This window comes from Juglans regia, chromosome 7, assembly GCF_001411555.2.
Source record: "Juglans regia cultivar Chandler chromosome 7, Walnut 2.0, whole genome shotgun sequence".
Lineage (NCBI taxonomy): Eukaryota > Viridiplantae > Streptophyta > Magnoliopsida > Fagales > Juglandaceae > Juglans > Juglans regia.
Window position 1 is genome coordinate 3,942,474 of NC_049907.1, and position 9,068 is coordinate 3,951,541.

The following is a 9,068-nucleotide window of genomic DNA, read 5'->3' on the forward strand; positions in this document are numbered from 1 at the left end:
ATCCTCAGCTCTAACATTTAGTTTCATCCCTACATAGACATAACATAGCAAACAAAGACAAAAGAAAATAATAATAAAAATAAAATAATAATAACCTTGCAAAGAAAAAAAATCAATGAAGCATGTCAAAAAAATCAATAATGCATCAAATATGGCATACATAAGCCAAAATACACATCACACATGCAATTCATTTTCGTATATATCATCATTGAACTTCATAAAAGCCAAATTGAATTTGTAAATTTATTATTTACATTAATTTTGTTTAACTTTAATTATGGATAAAAAAGAAAACATTAATTTATGCTTACAATTGGGTTGACAATTAGATTTGTCAACCTAATAATTAGTCTAATAATTAGATTCAGAATTAGACACAATCCATGTAAATCTTACTAAGTTGATACACACATCCAATGCAGCTGATGTTATATATGATTTCAAAAATGCCAGATTTTCAAGAACACACCATGATCAAAGCCACGTCAAATCACATCCAACAAGCATTTAAAATTTCAAAATATTTATAAAAAAAAATCATTCTATGGCAGCATCTCAAGATTTGTAGAATGTCAAATAGTTCAAACTTTATGATAATGATTTGGTAAAAGAGCGTTTTTATCTTGAAAACTATTTCAAATATAATGTATATATTGCATTGATTATCAAATTTTACTTTTTGAACTAAAACTACTAAAAGAAGTTATGCAAATAAACGAAGGGAAAAATGGTTGCCCCGCCTCTATCCTAGCATGATACCAAATGATCAAACGCAAACAAAAATGATAATTTCAATAACAAATTTACTGGTGGCAAATACACCAAAAAGTTTAGTGTGAAAAATATTCAAGTGATTTCTCCATACTGCAAGTCGATATGGAAGGGCAACAGAGGTGAGACAGAAGTTATCCTCACGACAAGAGGCACGTCGCAGAGGTGGGCTCAACATCATCTTGGCTTGAGGGGTGGGCTAGACGTCGTCTGGGCTCGACGTCTTATTGACTTGAGGGGTGGGTTAGACATCACCTAGGCTCGACGGTGGCAACCCACAAAAAACGAACGTCATTCAAAGGTGGCAACCCACAAAAAACGACCATCATTCAAAGGTGGCAACCCACAGAAAACGAACGTGACACAATAGAGAGAGAGAGAGAGAGAGAGAGAGAGAGAGAGGCTCATGTTTGTTTTGGGTGCGAGGTTGAAAATTTCACTTCAGACAATCTGACAAGATTAGTCTGGGAGCAGACAAAAGTCAGAAGTGTCCGATAGTAGAGAAGCGCAAAGAAGAAAAAAATAATAATGACACGTAGGATGCATAGTAAAGAAGTCGTTTAAGGTTGCAAGGTATTATTAATCTTTGAGTTATTATGTTGTATTGGTCACTAAAAACCTTTGGTCTATATAGACCCAATGAAAAATTAGAATCAATAATTATAAACTCAGTTTAAATATTTTAACTTTGTTAATAATGATGCATTTGCAGCATGAGTGATGGAATAACTACCTCGAGCATATGCAGGAAAGCAGAATAACAGAAAGTAGAGAACGTGAAGAGTGAAGTAGTGGAATTCCTCATGCATTCATCTGTCATGTACAGTTGCTATTTATAGCACAGAAAATCAATAACAGAATGGTAAAAAAGTAATTGTATTTTACAGCTCATTAAATAAGAATTAAATCATCATGCCACGTTTAGTCTGGTGGCCTTCCAAGTGTTTGTGAATTGTCATCCTTTAATTCCAATATGCCCCCGCAAGATGGAGAGTAAACATTAATGACTCCCATCTTGAGCAATAATCTTTGAAAGGCTGGCAAGTGCAGTGGTTTAGTAAGCAAATCCGCTAACTGAGCAGAGGAGAACACGTGAGCAGTCTTGACTTGTCCTGCTAAGATTTTGTCACGAACTAGATGGCAATCTAGTTCAATATGCTTGGTGCGTTCGTGAAACACCGGATTCGCAGCGATGTGCATAGCAGCAATATTATCACAGTACAGGGTAGCGGGTGCTTCAATGATAATTTGCAAGTCTGTAAGTAGATAACGAACCCAAGTGAGCTCGCAAGCTACAGCTGCCATAGCTCTGTATTCCGACTCAGCCGATGACCTTGAGATTGTGTTCTGTTTTTTTGACTTCCAAGAAACGAGAGATTTTCCAATGAACACGCAAAACCCGGTAGTGGATCGACGAGTGTCGGGGCATGTTGCCCAGTTGGCGTCGGAGTAAGCAACAAGTTCAGTGTTGGAATTTGCTGGAAGGAAAATTCCTTGTCCCGGAGTTCCTTTAACATATTTAAGGACTTTAAGAACCGCATCATAATGTGGTGCTCTCGGGTTGTCCATGAACTGGCTTAACAAGTTGACACTATAGTTTAAATCAGGCCGTGTGTTGGTTAAGTAGAGTAACTTACCAACTAATTTTCTGTAAAGAGCCGGATCATGAAACAATTCTCCTTCATCCCGTTTGAGCTTGATGTTGGGTTCCATTGGTAAAGAAGATGGTTTAGCCGCCAAGAGTCCAGTTTCAGCAAGGATATCGAGCGCATATTTGCGCTGGCAGAGTTGGATCCCAGCTTGTGTGCGTCCTACTTCCATGCCAAGGAAGTATCGTAGCTTGCCCAGATTTTTTATGCGAAATTTGGTCTTCAAGAATTCCTTAACGTCATTGCTTGAATTGGTGTCCGAACTCATGAGAATAATGTCATCGACATATACGAGTAGTGCAATGAATGAGGTGGCCGTGCTTTTGGTAAAAAGGCTATAATCAGCCTTGGATTGCATAAAACCAAATTCAGCAAGTGAAGAAACCAGTTTGGCATTCCATTGACGGGAAGCTTGTCGCAAGCCATATAAGCTCTTTTGCAGGCAGCAAACTTGAGTGGTCTTGGATGCAAAATGGCCAGGTGGTGGCCTCATATAGAGTTCTTCAGCAAGCTCGCCATACAAGAAGGCGTTATTTACATCAAGCTGTTGTAATTCCCATCCTTTAATTGCAGCAACTGCCAAGAGACAACAGATTGAAGCTATTTTAGCAACGGGTGAGAATGTATCGTGAAAATCAATACCTTCACGTTGGGTAAAACCCTTTGCAACTAATCGTGCTTTGGCTCTTTCAACAATTCCATCAGCATTGAATTTCAGCTTATAAATCCATTTGCAATCAATCGGTCTCTTGCCTGGTGGAAGATCAACAATGGTCCAAGTCTCATTAAGCTCAAGAGCAGCAAGTTCCTGATCCATTGCCTCACGCCAAATTGGATATTTAATGGCTTGTGCGTATGATGTTGGTTCAGAATTTAAGAGAGAGTTTCTAGCTTCAGATTTTGTTTTAAGTAGATATAACCAAGTACATTTTGTGAATTGGTCAACAACGGTAAGAAAATATTTGGCACCATCATATGACTGAGTTTGGTTGGGTCCCCAAATGTCTACTGAAATGACTTCAAAAGCTTGTGAGGCGTGAGATGCCACGGTTGGGAAAGGCAATCTGTGTTGCTTGGCAAGGGGGCAAATGTCACAATGAATTTTGGATTGATCAAAATGTTTGAAACCAGAATCAATATCATTTAATATATGCTGAACCATGGAACTATGTCCAAGGCGAAAATGCCACAATTTAAATTGATCAAACTTGGTAGTAGTAGTGTGATTAACGGAAATTGAAGGAAATAAGGTATGAAAATGCTGTTGCAGTGTGTTTGATTTGGGTCTGGATAGTTGCAAGTGATATAAGCCATCACGTACCACTCCCACTCCAATCGTCATCCATGATGAAAGGTCCTGGATATAGCAAGAATTGGAAAAAAATAAGAGACAGCAATTAGAATGATGTGTTAAGGAATTTGCAGATATGAGATTAAAAGAGAATTCAGGCACACATAACACACAGTGAAGAATCAGATGAGGTGATAAGTGCACATCACCAACGTGTGTAGCAACCGTGGTAGAGCCATTGGGAAGTTTGATCATGCGAGAAACTGAACTGATATTGTGAGTGAAGAATTTTGGGCTACAGATCATATGATCTGTAGCACCTGTGTCTATAATCCAGGATGTGTGTGATTTTGTGTTGAAGGTTGAAATACCAGAAACAGGAGGAGAGCTGGCTCGGGCGTTGTTTGCAGCAGGTGGAATATCGTCACCATGGGAAGGATTGATTAGCTGAGGATTTAAATTTGTTGTTGTTGTTTTTGTGACCAGGAGGAAAGCCATTCAATCGGTAGCATTTATCTTTGACATGTCCAGGTATATGGCAATGTGAGCACACTGGGAGGTGAGGGTTTGCTTTGAAGCAACGCTCCAGGGAGTGGCCCGGTATGTTGCAATGGGAGCAGAAAAGTCGTTCTCTACGGTTTGAGGTGGAGTTGCGATGATCTGGTCCCTTGGCAATCATAGCTAAAGGCGAAGGTACGGAATGCAACTGGCGACGTCGTTCTTCTTGTTGAACGAGGGAGAGGACCCGATTGAGTGCAGGAAGAGGATCATGCAATAAAATCTGCGCACGAACAGAGTCGTAAGAATCGTCAAGGCCAACAAGAAATTGCATTACCTTGTTGCGATGAGTATAGTCCAGCATCGTTTTGATAGCTCCACAAGTGCACGCGGGCAAAGGTTCATAGATCTCGAGTTCATCCCAGAACACTTTGAGTTTATTATAATATTGGCTTACGGAATCAGTGTCCTGTGTTGAAGATGAAATGGATTTTGTGATTTGGAAAATCCGAGGAGCATTTTGGATGGAAAATCTTTCTCGAAGATCATTCCAAACATTCTCGGCAGTGTCTGCATGCGCAATGCTTGATCGATGTTCTGAGCTAACTGAATGTTGGATCCAGGCTATGAGCATGTCATTGCAGCGTTCCCATGGTGCGATGAGAGGATCAGAAGTGTTTGTTGGTTTGGTAAGTGAACCATCAATAAATCCAAGTTTATTTTTGATGTTGAGGGCCCTGCGCATTGTTCTTGCCTAGGTTACGTAATTTTCTGTGGTGAGCAAATCAGGGACTAAGGGAGATGAGGCTCCTTCTCCAGGTTGAATATAGTAAGGGCTAGCGGGATGGTGAGGGTTGTTTTCATTTTTGGAGTGTTTGGAGGATTCTGTGTTTTCTGTCATTGCTCTGATACCATGTTAATAATGATGCATTTGCAGCATGAGTGATGGAATAACTACCTCGAGCATATGCAGGAAAGCAGAATAACAGAAAGTAGAGAACGTGAAGAGTGAAGTAGTGGAATTCCTTATGCATTCATTTGTCATGTACAGTTGCTATTTATAGCACAGAAAATCAATAACAGAATGGTAAAAAAGTAATTGTATTTTACAGCTCATTAAATAAGAATTAAATCATCATGCCACGTTTAGTCTGGTGGCCTTCCAAGTGTTTGTGAATTGTCATCCTTTAATTCCAATAAACTTAGTGGCTCGTACTGTTATTTATTATGAGTCATTTTTCTTGAAAATATTTGTGGGTTTTATTTAAATGATTTCCAATTTCCTACTTTATTAAGAGAGCCATTCGATTAACAGCAATTGCCTTGAGTTGCAGAGAACATAAGATCCATCTTGTTGCTTCGAAGTATGTGCTAGATCTCATGAGCCCTATTCGACGTTTTTTTTTGCCTAGGTAAGCCCAATCAAGATTGCGTTCTATTTAAGCAAATTCCCAAATTCCAAAGCAAATTCCTTAGGTAAAACGTATATTAAATCGTTATATATAAATAAAGCTTTTAGAAAATGTCAATATTTGTACATGTTTTTTAGTCACAAAAAATTTTTATAAAAATAAATTTATAAATTAACATAATTTAATGTGATGCATTAGATTGTAAATTTATTTTTATTATAAAGTAGATATAACGTATCATATGAAATCACATCAATTTATAAGTTTATTTTTATGAAATCTCTTTGTGACTGTAGTATTTCTCTTTTCCAAAATATGATTATGGGCATTGATCTTCCCTCTCTTCATACTCTTTAATTTTTATGCTAGTTTACTATAAACATTACAAAATTCTTTTCTTGAGTGAATAAAGACCAAGATTCTTTTTATAATATGTCGGAATATCTTTAGAAATCGAGAGTCTGTAATTTTCTGACTTTAGCTTTTTCTAAACTCAATACTTGTGAGTTCATTGTTTACAAAATCTTTGAAAATACCGAAAATACGTGAATTGGGAAAGCTAAAGAATTATTAATTAAAATTACTAGTTTTAATTGCACATTTTTCTTCATTAATAGCTTTTATGTTTATACTTTTATGCCCGTTTGGATAGTGTGATGATATGAGATGGTTTTAGATGAAAGTTGAAAATTAAATAAAATATTGTTAGAATATTATTTTTAGTTTGAGATTTGAAAAAATTGAATTATTTATTATATTTTGAGTGAAAAATTAAAAAATTTGTAATGATAAAATAATGCGATGAAACCATTTTTGTATACAAACAATACCTTAATTTGAATCTTTGATGATATAATAGGGAATGGATGGCAAGGCTTCGTATGAGTAAAATCTCACGCTTTTGAAATTATGTATGTGTATAAGAGCGTGTATGTTTTGTTGTTCAAAACACAAAATAAGTTCTTTCGATTCTTCCCTTACATAATATGACCATCATATATAGCCCTCCTCTTCTTCTTCTTTTTGTTACATTATGTTTTTAATGATCAAAGATTAAATGGAAAAATATTATTAACTTATAGAATTCAAAACTTTCACACGTATCTAAACAATAATATTAAGTTTAAGAGAAGCACTTTGGGCCGGTGTCTCCTGCAAAGGCTTATTATCGGAGACAAATAGAAACATGTCACGTAAGGGATTATGAAGACACCGGCCTTCTCAGCGCCGCAGAGGATCCTTTGTGCATACCCCCACCCCCCCTCTCTCTCTCTCCCCTTCCGTCTCCTTCACGAAATCTCCAACCCGAAATCACATCTCTCTCCTTCCCTCTCTCTCCGACAGGACCTCAATATCTGGGTAGTTCACATTGAGGATCCAAGCGGATACTGCAAAGGCTACAACAAACTGAGATTTTTTCCAACTTCTCAGCTTATTTGATGCCTAAAGACAGCAACATCCGAGCCTTTCATTTTTCTATTTAATTAAATTTTGGATCCCCATCACTGATATATGCATCTTTGACTATAGATGCATTCAAATCCCATAAAAAAAAAATGAGAGAAAAAGAAACTCAAAAAAAGAAGAAGAAAAAGAAAAGACCCGTTATAATTTTTTTTCCAGTAAAATCGATGCTTAGTGGATAATTTGCAAGTGAAGCAATAAAAATTGGGCTATCTACCCCTGCTCATTGAAGCAATAAAAGGTCAAGGTCAAGGCCAAAAAAATACTAAAAAACAAATTTATAAAGGTGACAAGCCAAAAGGACAGTACTTGACAGAAGATGCAAGAGTGTTTGTATATTCCTTCAACAATGGAAGAAGAAGAGGAAAAGAAAAGCAAGTCAAAATTCGAGATCAACATCTTCTGTGTTATTCTCCAGCCACAAGCAGTCAATCACGGACGTAAACGTGATGTCGAGCTAAATATTTCAACTTAGTAGGAGTAGACTATTTTACTTTTAGATTTTGGTTAGGATTTTAGTGAAGGAGAGAGAGAGAGAGAGAGAGAGAGAGAGAGAGAGAGAGAGAGAGAGAGAGAGAGAGAGAGAGAGAGAGAGGGTGGGGGTATGAACAAATAATCCCCTACAGCACAGAGAGGTCATTGTCTTCATAAATCCTGTACGTGGCATGTCCCCATTGGTCTCCGATAATAAGCTTTTATAGGAGACACCGATTATAATTTATTCTCTAAGTTTAAACCATCAGCAGCAGTGATTAATTCAAATCACCTATTAACTAGAATGAATAAAGAGAGCCACTCCTAAGTTTCAAATAATCTAGAATTTTTACTCAAACTCTTAGGATTTAAGTTTCGAGAGAAAGACACATAATATGGACCTGAAAGCATTTATAATTATCACAATGAATTTCTTGAACAATATTAAATGTTAAATAAATATGAGAACAATATTAAATGTTAAATAAATATGAGAAATGATATTTGTAGTCGTGAGTGTGCAAGGGCCGCACAATCACTTTAAAAAAAGTGAATAAATATGAGATCCACATGAACATAAATTAATTTTTTAATAATAGATCTCACTTTTTTTCAAAACGACTGCATGGTACTTACACATTCTACGACTATATGTAACATTACTCAATAAATATTGTATGACACATTTAACGCGTCTATCTCTTTCTCTCTCACCTTATCCTTTTGAACTTTGTGGAATCCAAATCTCCCTACTGTTAAAATGTGGTGTAAAACTTAGTTTTGTACTTTTACACCCTTTAATCACAAATTGCTAACTAAAGACTACAAGTTTTTTTAAACAATATACCACAACATTTTTCTAAAATATATAAAATTTTAAAGAAAATGAAAAATTTAGAATTACCCTAAGGGTTGTCTATGATAATAGAACACCGCAATCGGAAAGGATCTTGCTACCTTGGCTCCGCGGTGCCCCCAAACACTCCATTTGGGGTGTATCCCGTCACCCCAAATTCGAGTAGTTGGATCACCCCTTCAAGGTAGACAACCACCAAATTATAGTTTTGTGAATTTAATTTTGTGTGAATCTGTTTTTAATATCCTTAAATAGAATGTTGTATTAAAGGGCATAAGTGTAAACAACATAATCTACACTTAATCTTTATTCTAGATAAATCTGCATGCCTATACTTAAAAGCATCTATAAGTATACTGTTCATCTCAACAGTAATGAACAGTAAATTAGTTTTTTTTTTCGCATATATTATTACTATTTATCAATAATATGATGAACAATAATGAACCGTAAAGAGTTTTTTTTTTTTTTTATCCGTGTAAATGCCAATGTGCGACGTAATACCGCAATCGTGCATAGGAAATGAGAGAGAGGAAGAAAGAAAAAGTGGAAAAAAATGTTGATTTTTGAGTTTTAAATGAACAATAAAGAAGCTGTTTTTTTTTTCTTCACATGTTTTTTTCGCATATCTTATTACTATTTATTATTCA

General features: G+C 36.2%; 1 protein-coding gene across 1 annotated transcript; it reads right to left on the reverse strand.

Annotated features, from left to right (window-relative positions):
• Positions 1-4,138: 4,138 nt before the first annotated feature.
• LOC108995293 lies at positions 4,139-4,957 on the reverse strand. The gene has a single exon (XM_018970827.1). It carries the CDS (start codon positions 4,955-4,957, stop codon positions 4,139-4,141), a length of 819 nt encoding a protein of 272 aa, XP_018826372.1.
• Between the last annotated feature and the right edge of the window lie 4,111 nt (positions 4,958-9,068).

Bases quoted from the DNA above. Each gene is read 5' to 3' on its own strand.
- LOC108995293 (XM_018970827.1), bottom strand. From the start codon at position 4,957: ATGCGCAGGGCCCTCAACATCAAAAATAAACTTGGATTTATTGATGGT.